We start from the raw sequence: 18548 nt of genomic DNA on the forward strand, positions 1-18548 counted from the left end.
CTATTTTCCTGCAGCTTTTTTTATGTAGGAAAGTACGAGGTCGGTGCAAGAAATCCTTAGCGTCCCTGTTCTCTGGGTGAAGTGTATTGAAGGGCTGAGCAGCCAACCATGGCTGAGGGCAGGAGGTGCTGGTAGTTTGGATTCTGCGACTAATACAGCTCTGGGGCTCATTGTTTTGGGACAAACACTTTTGAACACAGAGACTGTGCAGAGTCCATTAAGGATCACCAGCAGCATCAGAAGAAGATACAGAGGGGCTTGGAGAGGAGCAGAAGGCAGACTGAGTGAACGTGTGTAGTGAAGGGTAGTGAACCGAACCTGCTTTGGATGAACAAGAGGGAAGATTCCCTCCAGGTTACTGCCCAGTGGGAAATCAAAGAAATGAAGAAAATCACTCCGTGTTTCCTATTCAGCTCCTCATTCGGATCTGTTGTATTTTCCACTCCTCTGTGATTACGTCCGTGTCTCAGTCAGGTATTGTTTTCTGCTTGAGTTGGGAATGCTCCCTAAAGCTGTTCCGAGTGCGCAATACTCTCTCATTCTCTTTCCCAGGCCAATTTTGGAGTGAATTTTGGCAGATTACACAAGTGCAGAGTGTTTACTGTCCTGTCTTACATCATCATTTTCCCGTATCATTTATTTTTCCTTTGACAGATTTTTAACACTGCCAGTCTAATATGCATCAGAGATTGTCGAGTATTACCATAATGCAGTGTATTGTGGGTAATCCCATGCAAATTGTTCTATGGAAAGTCATGCTAAATTATCTTCTTGGGGGGAGAAAGAAAAAGGCTTTTGCTTTCATTTATTTTAACCGTTTGTTCTTTGGATTTCAGAGCAGCTGCCAGTGGCAATGATTTAGAACAGTTGTTTGACACTCGGCACCATGTGAGGCGATGCTCCTCCTCAAAAGACATGGTGCTAAATGCATGGCGTTGTGTACTGTGCTAGGTTTATTGTATACGTGTCTCCAGTGTTCACATTTAAAACATTGGTAGGTTGTCTAAGGAAAAATCTGAGTGTATGTTGGGTTGGCACAGTGAAGGTAGGCATTGCCAATTTTTCCAGCTCCATTGTATGAACATATTGAGGAAATACCAGTTCTTGTGAGCCTGAAGTGCATCAGATGTCTCTTGGAAGAGGCAGATCTGATCATACACGCTCTTGTTTTCTTTTTTTCTTTATTATCAAGGTCATTTGCTTGTAAACTGGCTGCTTTGTTCTTTCTGAGGTCCATATTACTTCCCCAAACCGAGACAGTAATCCTCCTTCTGGATGGAACACTTGATTGTAGTAGAAATGATTGCAGTGTCACAAACAGAGGATTATCGTTTTAAGTGGAAATCATAAAAACAGGTTGAAAAAGACTTCTAAGAAAGAGGCAGCTTGTTCTTATGCAAATTTTCTCAGGTAGTACAGCTGCAAGATAAGAAGTCTTGAAAGCCTATAATCTGGAGTCAGCATCTTCTCTGTTAATACAGGTTTGCCTGCGTCACACTGTGAACGGTCAGTAGGTCTCCAAAGACTCAGAGAAACTTAGTTTATTCTTCTGAGGCCTACATGTCTTTCTCTTTTTGCATGATGCTCTGGAGGTTGAGGCATTACTCAGCTGCTGTGCATTTGCTTCTGGCTGGTCTCCTCTGAAAAAGACAAAGTGGAAATATTCATTGCAGAACAAGAGGAAATATAAGCTGCTTTTGTGTGAGTCACATCAGTTATCCCACTTGATAGAGATAGTTGCCTCCCCCTCACCCTACTTCTGTCTCTCTGATCTTGTTTCCCTTTCTTCAGTCTGTTCCTTACAGCCTTCAAACACCTGATTTCTTTTTCTCTTTCTTTCCAAAAGCACAGTAAGTGGAGAAGTTAAAGTAAGCCTTTGCTGGTGGGATTATAAGAGCAGTAAAGGCTTATAGGTGGTTTGAAGAAGTTTGTGTCTAATTGACACTCATCCTTGGTAAACAAGTCCAAACGTCTGAGCTCATGCTGCTGGTAGGTTCCTTGTGGGCAAGCAACAGGGGCTCATATCTGCTGTAATAATGTAGAATATTCAGTTTTGATCTCTGTTGTTTTTGTTTGCTGGTTCCTTTCTTTTGATACTAATCGTATTCTCAGCCAAAAGAGTGGTTTAAAAAAACCCCATCAGCCATCAGACTACTTGTACCAGCGGACATCTGGGTTGGCAATAAAGTGAGCCTTTGGACTCCGCAGACCTATAAATCCTGGTTAGCAGCTGGTGGCAACTGTTTCACCTGGAGGAACTTATCTTGATGTCTGGCATCTGGTTGTGTGGTCTGTATTCCCAAGACCCTTCACAGGATGTCCCTCCTAACCCAACCTTCTTGTAAAAAGATCATTCTTTCTCCCTGGGCCTTTTGGTAAAATACGTCTGTTAAGGTAACTTTCTGACATATTCAAGCTGCAAGAAGCATCCTGTATCAGAATAATTATGCTAACACCCATTAGAACACAGCCAACAAGCCCCTTCTTTGTACTCCCATCCTTCACCTTCAAAGGGAGCAGTTACCAGGCTGGATTCCTCACCAAACAGTGTGTCTCTTTCCTCTCTGATCTGAACTGGGCACGTATGCCTTTTGTGCTTTCCTGTGTATCCTTGGCTTGGGAAATCAATGGTTCCTTTGTTGCTTTAGAAGTGCTAATACAATGAATTCTGGAATTGTAGTTGCTTACTGTCACTGATCACTTGGAAGTGTGTTAGGTGGGGAAACCAGCTTTGGCAGCTGGCTGAAGATAACCAAAGAGAACTTGTGAAATGAAAAAAGATAGAAAATTGACATGAGGAATCCTTCATAATATAGGGGAAAAGGCGCAGTGTAAGGGGACAGCCATACAATATATGTGAAATTTGAGAAACGAGAAAGGAAGGCTCAGAGCTGCAGATGGCTCTGTGCCCTTACCTCTCACTCATGAGTCTCTTTATGAAGACGTGTTTAAAGTAAATGTTTAAGGAGACCAACAAAGAGAAGGTCTTGGGCTGATCTGTGAATATGTGCATGGCAATTTAACTGCAGGAGCTGGCGTGTGGCGTGGCCCAGGCAAGGGGACTGCCATCGGGTAGAAGTTTTGCTCTGGTGCCAATGGAAGCAGGAGTCAGAGGAAATGAGGGATTTAGTATAGAACAGACTTAGATCTGGAAAAAAGAAGCATGCTCCAAGGCATAATCAAAAGGCTCTGGAAGGAAACAGTGGACCCTCAGGACTGGAATAATAAGGAATTGTGAAGGCTGAGATTTGGATGCATGCTGGAGCTATTTATGCTGTCCTGGGGCCACAGGCATGTTGGCAGAGCTGGTAGGCAGCCAGGACAGGCACAGAGCAGAATGCTGTGGGACCACTCTGGCTGTTTTATGCAGGAAGACAATGTCTGCACGTTATCTGTCGGTGTTATTTTATATTCAACCAAGGCTACAACACACAGAATCAGGTAAACCTCAGGTTTTATTGCTGTAAGAGTTATAAGGGAACAAAGGAACTGAAGATTCAAACTGGTAAAATCATTAATAATGGCCAGTGGGGTAGATAGCAGACATCTCAAACATGCTAAACAATGTGCTCATTCTGATTCCTTATGTTTTAAAATTTACTCCAGAGGTTGAGAACCACCAAAAAAAGAAAAAACCTACGAGAAACACAAGGGCAGGGAAGCACAGTGACTGAGTTAATTGCCTTGATGGCATGAGTGAAGGGAGATGCAGTATACAAAGTTTGTCATTTGTTAAGACTCATATTTAAGTGAGCAGCATTGGTGGACATCCTAGTTAAGTCAGAACTAAGGAGAAGAGAGTTTCCCTCACCCAAAAGAAATCCCAAAGGGATTGGAGTTTTGGGGTGAGGCACAAAAGGGTCATTTGTATAGTGAAAATCTACTTAAAAGTCTGGAAAAATAGGTGGGATGTATTAATCATCACTGGGGTGGGAAGAAATGGATAGTAAGGTGACTCCAGCTACCACTCTGTTTTGGTCTGTATTTCTTTAATGACTGAGAAATGAGGAGAACAGTAAAATGCTAAGATTTACTGTTTGCAGCTGATATGAATTATACAGTAGGAAGGAGGACAGCAAGACTGTGGTTACGGGAATGGAAGATAAAATACAGACGGTGGCGGGGTAAAGCATGTTTGAAGGAATAGTTTAAAGCATTCAAACACATGGTTGGGTTCTGAATTAGCTCTGACTGTTCAGGAAAACATAAGTAGCGATTAGAAAGACAGCTCAATAAAGATATCTGTGCCATGTGCAGCAGCAACAATAAAGAAGAAAGTGAGTAAGATGCTTGTGTATGTGAGAAAATGTAGGCTTGGAAGATGCTATAATATCCCTATAGACGTGAATGGTAGTACCTCCTTTGGACTGCTTTGTCTGTTATGAGTTATTTTCTTTGTAAGGCAAAAGAGATAATGAAAGGGGGGGCTAGAGGAAGCACACAGTGGCCTGGAAGGCAGATTCGATATGGGAGAGTATTAGAGATACTTGAGCTATTGAGAGAGAAAGGGAAAGAGTGCAGAGAGCTCAGCAGTAACACTCAGCACTGTGCTGGGGAGAGGCTTCACAGTGATGTGGATATTTGGTGGCAGCATAGCAGGAAGCAAACTCGCCACCCCATTAAATTCCACTCCATGTAACGTTGCTATCAGGCCAACATGCAGCTTTGCCGGTCTGCTTGTGTCTGTAATGTGCTAGCATGGGAACAGAGCACCAGAGATCCTGTGGGGCAGACAGCTATCAGGCTGGAGCATGCTGTGATGTCTGGGTCATGCTGTGCTGGCTTCTTTCTAAATGCACTCTAGTGCCTAAATCATTATGTTGGTGCAAAAGTGATACCATGATCCATCATGGGGTCTTATTTTGTATGGGGAAGAAAAGCGTACTAGTGTTGCTGTGTCATTTTGGTCAATACATATTTTCATCACCTCTGGGATGGGCAGAATGGCATATGTTTTATCAGAGTAAGAGGGAAAGGCTTCAAAGCTTTCTATATTGCAGATTATAGTATAGTGAATTTCAAAATAAAATCTACTTTGTAATTTCCCAGTAACTATAAATACTTGCTCTGCTTTAAAGCCACACAGAAAAATAACAAGGTGTTGTGTAACATAGAACAATATGGAGGGCATTTCATGAAAAGATACAATTGGTTCTTTATATAACACATAATTAACCAGGAGAACCTGATAGTGAATGACATTATGGAGACAAATACTGTACTAAGAATGTTCAAAACAGGTTAGACGCTTTCTGAATAGCATCTGTATTTACGTTAGCCAGAATAAACATCATAAATCCTTTTGTTGCCAAGCATGTGGTGATCACCAGCCAGGATTAGGAAGTTATTTAACTCCCACGGTGAAATATGGCCAAATGAGTTAAACTCATAGCTGAAAATGCTTGGGTGGGCCTGGAGTCTGCTCACTTTTCTGTATGCTGAAGTTATTCATACAAGCAGAGAAGTGGAAGTAGAGAGGGAGGAAAAGTGATCCAGGGATTAAACTGCCAATTTAGGACTTGCAAAAATTCAACTTCTTGCTTTCCCAGACTGCTTTTATGAGCTAATTCATTTGACACAGACTCTCAGATGTACTTAGAGCTCCACCTCACATTTAATCTTCAGGCACCTCAGGCTATAACCTGGCTGTGACTTGTTCCAGGTTCCATAGAGTTCACACAGCAGAAGGTGTACGAGTGAGAGAAAGCCGTGGGTAGACTACAGATGAATGTTGAAGGCACAGTCAGATGGGGTAACAGCAGTTAACCTGTTGCCAGTACTGGAACCTGCATTAAAGACAGAAATGTTCTTGAACAAAGCACTTGGTTGTCACCAGTGTAAAGTAGTTTTCTTTTCTTACACTGCCCCAGAATCACTGTATGACCTTGTCTGCCAAGTAGGAGAGTTAATTATCTGGAGCACTATTTGTTTTCTTTCAAGAATTAGCACTTATTTTTTCTATTTATTTTCTGTTTTGTTGTTGTTGTTGTTTTTCCTGACAAACAAACAATGACAACAACAAAAACATACTGACAGTTCCCACTACTTTTGTTCTTTGCCCTCTGGACCTTCTTTATGGCTCATCTACGTTGGTTTTGCTTTCTATTTTTGTCCATCTTTTATTCCTGATTCAGCCACTTTTCACAGTTATGCCCCACATAAATGTATGCATTGGTCCCAGTGATACCCAAGAAGTGATCTGGCAAAACTGGACCTTCTGGTACCATGTACTACCTTCCATCTCAGGAAGCAATGCGAAAGAGTTGCACCAGCATCCAGCAAGTATGGAAGCATTCCATACCCAACCACTACTGCTCTGTGTGAGTGTGCAGTCTCTGGGGGAGGGTGATGAGAATATATCCCCATCTTTATGCTTACTTTGGTTGGCTATCTATGCTATCTGAATAAGTAGAACTTGACAACCAGTTTTACCATTTGCTAAATCCTCAGTTCTCTTACAAACAGGCCTTTCAGGCCTCTTTCTGCTCTCTGATCTGCTTTCCTCCATCCCTTGAACAATCTAGCCTGTAGCATCTTTAGCCAGGGAAAGAGTCCGTTTGAATGACAAATCAATAACCCATCTTGTGACGAAACAAAGAAGTTTGCTCAGTCCCAGCTGAATCAGAGCATCAGCTAAATTCAGCAGATTTTCAGGGAGGGTTGACAGCAAGCTGGGCCTTGTTTCCTCACCTAGTAGCCAAAGTACTGAGGAAAGCGAGGATGGGCATTCATAACGAAGCACACCTCTCCAACAGTGAGATGGGGATTGAGGTTTCCATTAGTTTTCCTCTTGTTATCATTCCTCCACATCAGCATCCACTGACCTCAACCACCCCTCCCTCTTTCTCATCCTTTTATCTCTCCAGTCCTTTTATCTTCTGTCTTTAACTCAACCCCTCTCATCTTTCTAGAAATTCAAGCTACCCAATTTTTTTTCTCCATCTTCAGCCTTTTCTGCTTGCTTAATCCCTTTGAAATCTTTTGGCCCAAATTTCTATCCCCTAAACTTTGTCTGTTTAGAATGTCATACCTACTGCTTAGGGATCTCTGGGCCATGAGAAAAACTGGCTTGTTCCCTACTGTCCTCATCTCAATAGCTGGTTCCCCATTGTGCATCAGCATGTTTTCTTTCACAGGGGTTTAAAGGACACTATCTTTTGGGGCTGGCCCAGGCTAAAATTTCATCTGCAGGCACCAAATGTTTCATTCAGCTGTGTGGTTTGTCCTGTGCAGCCTCGAAGTAGTTTCTATTAGTATTCCAATGGAGAGCTCACTGATGGAATTAGTGGGAAACCAGACTGCCAATTTATTTATACCCAGCCTTAGGGCATAACCATTGTGCATGTGTAAAGCTGTTGAGATGCAGAGTATACTCTGCATGTGTGTGTGTATGTGTTGACTGGAAGTAAGTTTGCAGGGAAAAATATTGCCTCAAGGATTGAACAGTGCCCAAAAGTGACCGTACTGTGTGCCAAAGATCCCTTTTCTCTGAACGCAAGAGAAAAATGATGGCTCTGAAATCTGTTGTCTACTTGTGTTTATTAATATCTTTCAACTCCAGTTTAACTGCAGCTCTTGTTACCCTGGTGGAGAGAGAAAATTCTAATTTAACTTCTGGAGTCTTTCCACCTTCAACAATATCTGTGTTATGAAACTATCGCTGCCTTTGGCTTGTGGGGTTGTTTAAAGCATATGAGTAATGAATAACGAAGTTTTCCCATTACATTGTCTCTTAGCCTGTGATGTGTTTTTAGGTAAATTGAGAGACGTTGGAAGCATTTAGTTGTGAATATATAGTTGATGCATCAGTGCTGAATGCGAATGAACTCTTTTTCCGGTATAATTTCATCAACTTTCATTAGGAGAATTTTTATTGCCATTATCTTGGCCAAATGATAAATCACGGAATAGCTTTCTTATTTTTCCCCCTCCTTCCGTGTTTCCTATTACTGTGACACAGTGTCATTTAGGAGATGCAGATGAACACCTCACTGCCCTGTTATGATAAAAACAGTTTGGGCAGAGAACAAATGTACTGGTTTAACTAGACCAAGAGCTAATAGGTTGTGTTCATTTAATTCATCTGATTAGCCATGTTGAGTTCCTCTGGAATGTTTCTTCCCACCAAATCATATATACAGATACATCCAGATATTAGAGCATGGTGATGTCTCTTACCATACTGTCTGCTGTGGTATGAAAAAATGAGAAGAGATTAGCAAATAATGTCTAGTTCCATTATTCTTTATAACAGCCAGGAAACTATAAACCTGTTATCCTTTAACATTATGTCTTCAAAAGACATGCATGAGGGGGCCCAGGGGACCAGTGGGCATATTTGTATTGCGCAGCAATGTGTGTATTGAGCCAATGCTGATCCAGACTGGCACTTTCATGTTATGAAGAGCAGAAACTATGCAAAGATATGAGCTGATCATCAAAGAAGAATACCTTTGTTAGCATATCCATGAGGCTAAACTAATTAAGACTGATGATCTTGTCTGCAGCTTTCTGGTACAGTTTTCTGATTCAGACTTTGCTTAGATTTTGCTGGCTTGGAAGACTGCACTGCACTCCGCTTCTCATACAGATGCCTCCAGAGGAGGATGGAGCCATGTAGGATTGTGATGGGGAAAGATAGGGTCTCTGAGAGTTCAGGACATTGCAGAGGACCTGATGGCAGGTAGAACAGCTTCCTCCTGCATGGTAGTGGCAAACGGGTTATATATTGTCACTGTGAGTAGAAACAATCCAGCTTGACTGCTGTGGAGCTTCTTAACCAAAATCAAAAGTTCACCACTTCTCTTTCTTTATCTCTTGTAGAATTTCAAGAATTTCAAGCAAGGCAGGAGGGGCTGGTTTCTACCCAGAGCACCAGCTCTTGGCACTGCTGGCAGATATCATTAATGCTGTTAGTTTGATGCATCAGTTCTGTCAGCATCTTCACTTTAATGGTAGTCACCAATGCAGCTCCAGCTCCTGCCTCTGCTGAGAGCTGAGGAAGAAGAGGGAGAGCATTGTCTGAGTTGGAAAATAAAAGGCTGCCTGTGTTTGAAGTGAATTAAATGTGTTAACTTGTAATGTTCTAGCTGAGGTTTCCAGCTGTTATTCCCGAGCTGTCTGTTCTCGAAGCAATATGGGTCCATCATAAAGCAGCTAACTTCAGAGCATGAGCACTTACTGTCTGAGGCTTCTCAGGTGTATTATACTTTTATTATTATTATTTCTCTGTTCATAGTTTCCTAAGGCCTCTTCATATCCTGAATAAAACCCTGGGGAATTGTAAGCCCACAGGCTGAGTTTTAGCACTGTCACTATTCGCATCTCCTGGATTGATAGGTATTTAGTGTGCTGCCTGGATCCTGGAAACAGGACCCTAAGATACACCCCAGGGAAAGCCCCAAGATGTTCCTTGTATTTTTTACCCCTGAGAGAATAATTCCTTTGCTGTGGAAGTGACTTATTTTTGCTCAGAAATGTCACCATTTCCACCTGCCAATTGTAACTGCCACACTAAAATGTCTTCTGAAGTAAAATAATGGAAGTGAGGAATCTATGTAGAGCTGCTAGGCCCTCGTTGTTTTGTATTAATGACCATTGGTTCCTCTAAGCCTCTTCATCTATTTTCTTCCCATTATTAATAATTACTATAGTTCATTGCACCTGGCTCTTACTTAGCAAAGCTTGCAGTGATTAGGATGGGAGAAGAAATGGTGTTAGAGATTTGCTGACTGCTTTAAAGATATTTAAGAGACTTTCTGAGAGCAGAAGTCAGATCTCCAGAGTCCTTTGTCTACGCCTGGCAGGGAGGCTCTGTTTTCTCACATTGTTTGTGTGCTCTTCTAGGCACGTCCTCTGCTTATCTAGCTGTCCAACCACTCAGTATATGTACAAGCTCAAAATAATGCATTATTTGTTCATTATTCATTATTATAATTACCTATTCATATTTATTCATATAGTTTGAGAAAACAAGCAGAATTTCAATGTGGTTACTATAGGAAAATGTGTTTGTTATCAGATAGGGCTGCTTTAATGTTAGATTTTATTTGTACATGCTGGACTTGCTGGAGTTGAAGTGAAGGCATTCGCCTTGTAAGACATTTTGTGGCCTCTAACAAACATGAACCAAAAAAAAGCATTACAAGGGAGCTGTAGATGGTCACTTGGGAAGCCTCTTTTTTCCATCCACCTCCATGCTGTTGGCTCCCAATTTCTCTCAGCTGTGCAGAAGATCCTAGAGAAATTATAAGTGCAACCTTACATAGGAAACATAAACAAATTAAAGAAGGCAAAACAAAGCTAACTACTAAGAAACAGGAGACTGGAGCTCAGCCCCCTGTTATCAGTTACTGGTATATTATATATATATAATATATAATATATATAATATATGGGCTCTGTTACCTGTAAGATGTGCACTAACAAACACCGAGTGAAGGGTCAAGAGCAGGCCATGCTGGTGTGGAGCACACACTGTGCTTGTGGCTGGTGCCAGGGCTGTGAGCACGGACTTATGGCAGTTGCTAAGGAAACAGTCTTGGAAATGGGATTGGAGTTCTTGTCAGAAGGTTGGCTGCAGAAATGGTTTGTGCTTCAAAAGCACACGGGGCTGATACTGACAAAGGCTGCAATTGTTCAGCAATTGATTCAACCCCTGGTGTGATAGCATTAAGGAGTAACACATGATGTGATCACTAAATGCCAAAGATGAGGGATTTTGCAGTTTCTTTGGGTTATTTTCGGTGACTCTTTTGTGGTTTTGGAGGTTTTTTTTGGTCTCTTGCCATCTCACTGCTTGTGAGAAACTACCAGTAATTACACCGGATTACTCCTATGTAGGCCCTTGATGTGTTACTTTTTTGTTGGGTCTTTATTTTTTTAAGTAGTGAAAAAGCATGCACAGACAATTCAAAGTCAGGGCTCTTCCATGTGAGGATCCACAGCTTGAAGGAGTCCTCTTGGAAAGGTGATGTTGATAATCCCAGTCCTGTTTTTGCATTTCTTTGCCTGCACGTCCCTACTAGAGACATAGGCTTTTAATACACTGAGAAATTCCTCAGAGTTATTTGTTATTTTGCAATTACTTTGTAATTGATTTTCTTAAAAAGCAATTCATAACTTGTTAAAGATGTTCCCTCCTTCCCCTCTTCACTGTTTTTTCTCTAATCTCTGCCACTGTCCAGTATTTACAGTCATAAAACCTATTTGTTTCCCATTGCTTAGGGAGATGACGCTTCTAGAGAGAGAAAAAAGATGAGACCTAATGATTTGTAAGAGTGTATTTAGTCAGATCCTCTTGGGGTATGAGTCTAATTTGTACAGTGACAACTTCAGTGTAAGTAACCAGAGCAGTTACACTACTTGCCTCTGTTGCCTCTGTAAAATAGAAGCTATTTTAGAATAGATCCTGTAGAACAAATGCTATCATTGAATTCATGATTGACTGTATGGGAACCTGAATGAGGTGATACTGTAATACTAAGAGCTGTCCTTCTGAAAAACAGTCTCCCAACACCTGCGCTTTGTACACTCAGCAATGAAACTTCCTCCTTTTTTCCACCAGGGCCTGCAGCTGGGAACTCAAGAGCTGGAGGAGATGGGAAGCAAGTTTTGCCTTGCTCTGCTCATTCTGCACCTCAAATCCTTGCCCTGCAGCAAGAAGGTGATGGCTCAGGCAGCGCTACTCCTAGATCTGGAGGAAGAGATAACAATAACAGACCGGGCACAAAGGTCAGTGACAGTTTCCTTACAAATTTCATTTTCCTCTCAAAATATTACTTGAGCATATGGATGGCACTGTCTCAGTGAATTCATCAACAGGAAACTGAAGTTTCAGGTGATACTCTGTCCACCTCAGATCTCCTCTGTGGAGTCAATCTCCTACAGGGAAGATGTTCTCTAGGTGAAGGACTTTGATGGTATGATTTAGAAACAGTATGCCTGATTCTGCAAGGATTCGCACAGTCATTCCTCTTTTCCTCACAGCATTGTATCCTACAGACATATGAAGCATAGGTTTGTGATTTTTGGTGCGTGTGATGAAGTCATTATCCAAACAACCATATGGGAGGTGTTTTTTCCTAATTGCAAAATTCATTTCTTAGCTTCCTGTGTTCAATGGGATGTATGCAAGTGAGGTTGCCTCATATGTGGGGAATTTGGCCTGGGTAAAGGTCAGAATATGGGATGCTTCAGCTGTGATGAAGCAGAAATGTATGTGCTCTTTCTAAACCATGCTATTCCTAGTTCTACATGCAAGCACTTACTCTTGCAATATTGTTTTTCCAAGACAAATGGAGGAAAAAATAACTGAGTGATGTGATATGATTTGAAGTTCCCAGTGGGTTTGTTATCAAAGAGTGCTTCCAGCTTCATCAATGAAAAGCCAATTTTTTCTGTTGCAGAAATGCCCCCATAATTTACAGCAAACTTCCAGTCTTCCCCCTGCAGGAATACTTAACTGACATTCGCACCACCTGTTCCTCATGCCTGAAACCATTCTTACAAGCTTGTTCGTGGTTTTTAATGTTTATGGGGAACAATGAAAAAAAGAGAACTAAAATATAGAGACATTCCTTTTGTATAGCTGTGCTCACTTGTACATATGAACACATAAATGAAGCAATTAACATGTATCCTAAATGGTTTCAGTACTGGGGACAGCCATCCGAGAAATCGTTGGTGTCTCATTAGAGAGAGCTACAGAAGCCTGGCCAGGTGGATGAATTTGAGATATAAATCAGATTTTCCAATTCTGAATTAGAGCTGGAGGAGTTTTTGCATGAAAGTAACTTCAGGGAAGGAAAATATTGAACTCTGACTTGTCCCAGACACTGAAAATAAGTTGGTCATACCAACTCCATGAGCACTTTCTCTCATTTGTGTGGTTTTCCATTACCTTTTTCTTTGGTTGGTTTCATGTTAGTGAGCATTCATTTCATTTTTCCTGATGTTGTGTGGGCGATGAACCTTTACCAATATAGCAGCTCTCTAATGACAAATACTTTTAAAGAAGTTAAGAATTAAAGAAAAATCCCTTACCTTGTACAGCTCCCATGCCATTCCATATCTGTTTGTGGTGGTCAAAAGCAAAGCGCTCTGTCCCTTCAAGGTTCTGTGTCATCTGGGGATGGGATGTCACTGCTGAAGGCAGTGTGATGGTTACTTGTTCATTTTCACTCCAGTGGGTGGAATTGCAGATTTATGGAGTTCTGATGGGTTAGGTGCAATTAGTTGGCATTTGTAGTACAAGTAAACATTACATTGTTTGCTCCTGTCTAAAGATTTGCCATATTACAGGAGCTTTTTGCAAAAGATCAGGAAAAGGGAGATGTGGGGACCAAGGGGCTTGGCTTGTAAGTGTATTCTATTTTATGATAAATAATTCATTGAAAAGGATTGTGCAGCTTATTGATTCTGATTCAGAAAATTAATATTTTGCTTCTGGGTTTCTTTGAGTCTCGCCAAGAGAACTGCATAATTTGATTTTAGAGGGAATAAGAGGCCTAAAGCAACCAAAGGAAGAATGCAGAATAAAGAGAGCACACTGCTATGGGCAGGAGAGCAGCTGTATCCAGGCCTCTCCCCCAGCTCAGACTTTGAAATAAAATAATGCATAGACTATGAAATAAAAAACTGATTATCCATCAGAACTGGAGGTTGCAGTGTGGGGTTCCACTCGGTCTAATCTTACTCTGTAAAGATGAAATCCAGTCTTTCTCCATTTAGGTAGCACAGGGAGCTCAGCAGAGTCTTTCTGCTTACTGGTGGTGTGTCACTACATCAATGGTAACTATAGTCTACTTTTGCCAAGACTAGAGCTGTCTTTCATGGTTTAAGGAGCAGGAAGTGTTTATAGCTTAGAACCAGTGCTGTTGTCTTCTGTAGTTACCACAAAAAACACTTGAACACTTTCTATGCTTTCCTCTTGTGAGGATGGAAATAACCCAAATTATTTTTGTACCTTTGCCAAAGCAGAGTTGAACTCGGGGCCTGCAGGTGCTACACAGGAGCGACCTAAATGGTTACACTGTGGGATGTCTTTCTTGTGTGCTTTACACTGTGAGCAGAGGTGGTTTAAACACCTTGCAGGCAATCCCTTTTCCAGACCTCTGTACTGTGTAATGAATAGTGGGTGTTTAAGTGGGAGCCAATGGGTCTGACTGCAGCTTAAGTTTGTTTTTGGTAGAGCGTGTTGCAGAAGACTGTCTTGACTGACTTTCTCACCTAGAGAAAGATACACATATGGATGTTTCCTATCAGAGCAGGATTAACAGTGTCAGAAGAAAACGATGACTGTCACTCGACCTTGATGAAAATACGATCTTTATTTAGTTGATAAGGTTCTATTTTGCAGAAAACATGCTGAAATTGCTCTGACCACTCCAGCTGTGATCAGTGAGATTAATTGCACAGTACTTATGTTCAATACATCTATCTAATTTTCTAAATGTGCATTTCTGAGTGCCCGTCTCTATAGTACTCCGGGTGACAGGTCAAGCCATGGAAAGAGAAGTTAATCCAGTACTGGACAGATCTGACTTCCAGGTGATATGTCTCATGGCAAAGGTACATAGATCACAAGCCAGAGGTCTTTTATGTTACAAAACTCCTACGGTTCATGTTCTGCGTTTGTGTCTTTTTTTTTGTCATGGTGTCTGGTGTGCGTGGCATTGACTTGGCATCTCAGCATCTCCCTCCAACAGCGAATATTTTCACCTGTCAACATTTATAACTGGATGTGTCTTTTAATTTTCCTCTTAGAGCTCTCTCTGCTCAGGGCATTTTGCAGCCTTACTTTTCCGCTACTGCTGTGAGGAGGATGAAGGAGCAGGCTGGACACTGGCTACTTCTCTAGAATAAACTATTTGCTCTGTCAGAGTCAGTGAGCGGTAGATCGAAGCAAGGTAATAGCTACTGGGGAAATGACTGGTCTAATGGAGGCATCTTGTGTGAATGGGGGATTTCTCCCACCTGATTTCATAGTGTTCAGTGTACAGTCTCCAGTGAGCCGAAGAAAGGTGTGCTAAACCTTTAGTTGTCCTAACAAAATGTATTTTGGAACACAGGCAAGAATTCCTTCTTGACCTCAGTCTAGCACATACAGTATATGAAGTCATTCAGGAGCATTAACTGTGTAGTAAGTTCCCAGCAGAGGCAGGGTAACAAAGTAGCTATATCTGAAAATAAGCAAAAAGGGAGTTGAATTTTTGTCTCTGGGGCTACATTACTAATAGAACAGTAGAGTATTTCCCCCAGAACCTGGAAATCCTTGGAGAACATGAAATTCACATAACAATTCTTCATCTCTGGTTCTCTAAGGGCAGCTGTCTTAAAGACCAACAGGTAACTACTGAGATTATTGCCATGAGATGCAGTGAGATCATAGGATTCTGGATTACCTGAAAGTGCTTGACTGTGTGGAAATAGTTTAACTCTGAAATCTCTACAGTACACTGCAAGTTCCTTACTCAGATATTCTCTCTCCACAAAAACCTCCTATTTACTTCCTACTCAATGCTCTACTCAATGCTGTACCTTTCTAAAACTGGGGAAAGTCTAGTAAGGGGACTTTTGTTTTAGCTCTGTTTAAATGGTATGTAAATGATGTGCTAGCAGAGTCCTGGAACCAGTACTCCAAAGGTTGTTGGTACCTAATATATTGCTTCCCATGATTATTAGTTGAAGACAAAAACAAGTGATTCTTTAAATGTTTCCAAAAAGAATATCATCCAGAGAACATCCTGCAAACTTCAGAAGCATAGATGCATCTGGGGATGGAACAAACTCTTGATCATCCTAATACAATTCTCATAACTGCCTGTCTAGTGGTTAAATTGTTCAAGGTATCAGCCAGCTTTTAGTTAGCATCCTGTGCCCCTGGGGCATTTCTCCTTAACTCTCACACTTGTTTAGGTGCCGTCACCCTCATATTGCACAAGACCTACTAAAGAACTTAGTAGTTTGTGGGTTTTTCTTTTCAGAAACTTTTTATAGGTGTTTTTCTGCATCAAAAGGCTATTCCTCTACCAGCAGGCCAGTTTTAAGGACCATTCTGCCAAGTCAAATGTCAAATATGTGGAGGGTTAACTGCATTTTGCAGCCATCTTCTGAAAAACAAGGTAATGTATCAGTTGATTGTAGAGGCATTTTACTCTCTTATCTCACAAAGATACAGTGCTGTAGATGTTGGCCTCACAACTCTGCTTTTGCTCAAGAAGAGCCACTAATTCTTGTATTTCCAGCCATGTCTTGCAGTCAGTTCAGGCATTCGGAAGCTGTCTTCTGGGAAAACAAAATGACAGCATGTACTTCAGACATCATGTTTTTTGATAATAAGTTTCATGCCTCATTTGCTATGAAACAATTGGGTTTTAAGTCAGTGCTGCCCAGGTAACTTCACATTTTTCATGACCAGAAAGAGGATGAGAAGTGACTGCTCACTAAGAGCAGGTTTCAGAAAGCATTACCTTGTTAAGGGTGTTTTCCCCTTTTTCCTCATGTTTTGAACGGATGGCACTTCTGTTCATTCTCTTTTTGCATTTGTGCCTTTGAGTGTTTTGCAAACACTGCAGCAGTTGTAGCCCTTTGTTTGGGAGGTGTTTCTTACATACTGAGGCAGACCCTTGCAAAGTCATTAAGTGTTTTCTGCTGACTCAGATATTATTCATCTCTTGTGTTTCTTTATCATTTCTTATGTTTCTTGAACAGAGATAAATTTCTCTCCTCCCCAGATGGTAAATATACCTTACTGTGATATTAATCAGAAGCAGAATGTTTAATCACTACCATGGCCCTTTGTCCAGGTGCAATCTATTCATCTTCCATAAAGTTAAAATGCAGTTAAAATGGTCAGTGAGTGGATGGCAAATCCAATAATATACAAGAAGGATTTGTAGATCATTTGGAACTGTGCTTGCTCTTCTCCTATACTTCATTGATGCACCATCACAATCCTAGATAGTATTGAACTGTTGGATTTCCCATCTCTTCTCTGTAATGCATCCTCGCCTGATTATGGCTGTGCAAGCAATTCTGCTCATCTTTTAAGCTATGTGGCCAAAATGCCATTCAGATCAAAATAGAGTGAAGCAGACCCAAAGGTGGGAAGTTCAAAGAGCAAAAGAACAAAGAAGGAACGAGGCGTGTTGGTTTCAATTCATGCATCTTTAACACATATTTAAACAGCAGAATTACGACATGATAGTTCTGTGCAGTGATGGCAAATGGCTCCCTTGCTTCCTGGTTTGTGTCTTCCTCTGCTTACAGGTGAATGTGGGTTTCATTTGTTGTTACAGTTTTTTGTTTGTTCGTTTAAATTATATGAACTGGAACTAATTTTGGCTGAAGTGTTTGAGTGCAAGACAGTGCTTCACCCTCCCAAATGCCCCATCTCCTCATGGTTCCAACAGGCTGAGTACCTGATCCACTGGGGCAGTCTGTACGGTTGGACTCTGGGGAGTCCTCTGACACATGCATGGAGATGAAAGGGCTCTTTCATCATTTTGTGAATCTAATTCCCTGGAAAACATCAGCAGGAATCATCTGGTAGTTTTGATTCAGATTTCTGTTTGATTGAACGTTCATTTTTCTTTAAGTAAAGATTTGGAACATTTTTAACCTTGATCATCTGTAGACATTAAATATCTTGGGGCAGCTTTCAGAAGGAGAGGTTATTTATTGATTCCATTTTTTAGCTTGGTCACAGGTTATGTAGCTGTTAGAGGAATTTGAAGTTTCTACTGCTTTGTGAACATCTATGAATGTGATATTCCTGTGTTTGGATGCCTGAGCAAAAAGGGCATGGTGATGGTGATAGCTTATTAGGTAAATCCAAGTTTCGTGTTTGCCATACTGTGTCATGTTAGTGGTGTAGAACATGGAGCAAAAGGAGCTGCTAATGTATTTCATATAACTCTTCAAGGGCACCGCCTAACTTTTAACAGTAAAGGAGTGTGTCAGCTATGAGAGCAGCTGCAGAGTTCTGGGGTAGACTCACATTACTGTAAGGAGTCAGAATCACTTTATGACTACCAGGAGGTATTGCTTAAATACATATATACTCTACAGTGCTCTTTCATACAGATGCTGCAAAAGGGGAGTATCTTCTTTCTGTCCAGGGTCTGACGTAAAACCTTGATGTGCCTGCTCATGAGAGGAAACACCTCCAACTTTGGATTTAGATCTATTACTGGATTCAGATTTTACTCTCAGTACATATATATTGATAATTGTGTTTTGTAAATAAGAACATGAACTTTCTTCCATCCCTCCCTCCCTTCATCCTTCTCATCCAGCACTCTTCAGCGTCTCTCCTTTGTTAGTGTGAGAATACAAGCCCAATGAATTCTGTGGAGGTTCAGCCGAGCAATGCAGTCTATAATTAATGTATTTGGTATTCAGAAGGCTTTTATGTAGCTGTGCACAGGTGAGCCACTGTAATTCAGCAACTTTTCATTAACACTTTCTGGAGCTGTCCCTGTTTTCTTCCTATTGATTTTTATTATTATTATGAAATAACCTTGGGAGCCACACAGATCTTGTTG

At 41.2% G+C, this 18548-nt stretch overlaps 1 protein-coding gene across 1 annotated transcript in view; it reads left to right on the forward strand.

Moving 5' to 3' along the window:
* LOC146752345 (cytosolic carboxypeptidase 4-like) overlaps positions 1–18548 on the forward strand; it is a 93869-nt gene that overhangs the window by 58743 nt on the left and 16578 nt on the right. The window contains exon 5 of the mRNA XM_085532025.1: positions 11567–11733. Coding sequence (XP_085388151.1) covers positions 11567–11733 — 167 coding nt within the window. The remainder of the gene's footprint in view (positions 1–11566; positions 11734–18548) is intronic.

This window comes from Coturnix japonica, unplaced genomic scaffold, assembly GCF_054131305.1.
Source record: "Coturnix japonica strain WE unplaced genomic scaffold, WE-NBRP24 Scf046, whole genome shotgun sequence".
In the NCBI taxonomy this organism is placed as follows: Eukaryota; Metazoa; Chordata; class Aves; order Galliformes; family Phasianidae; genus Coturnix; species Coturnix japonica.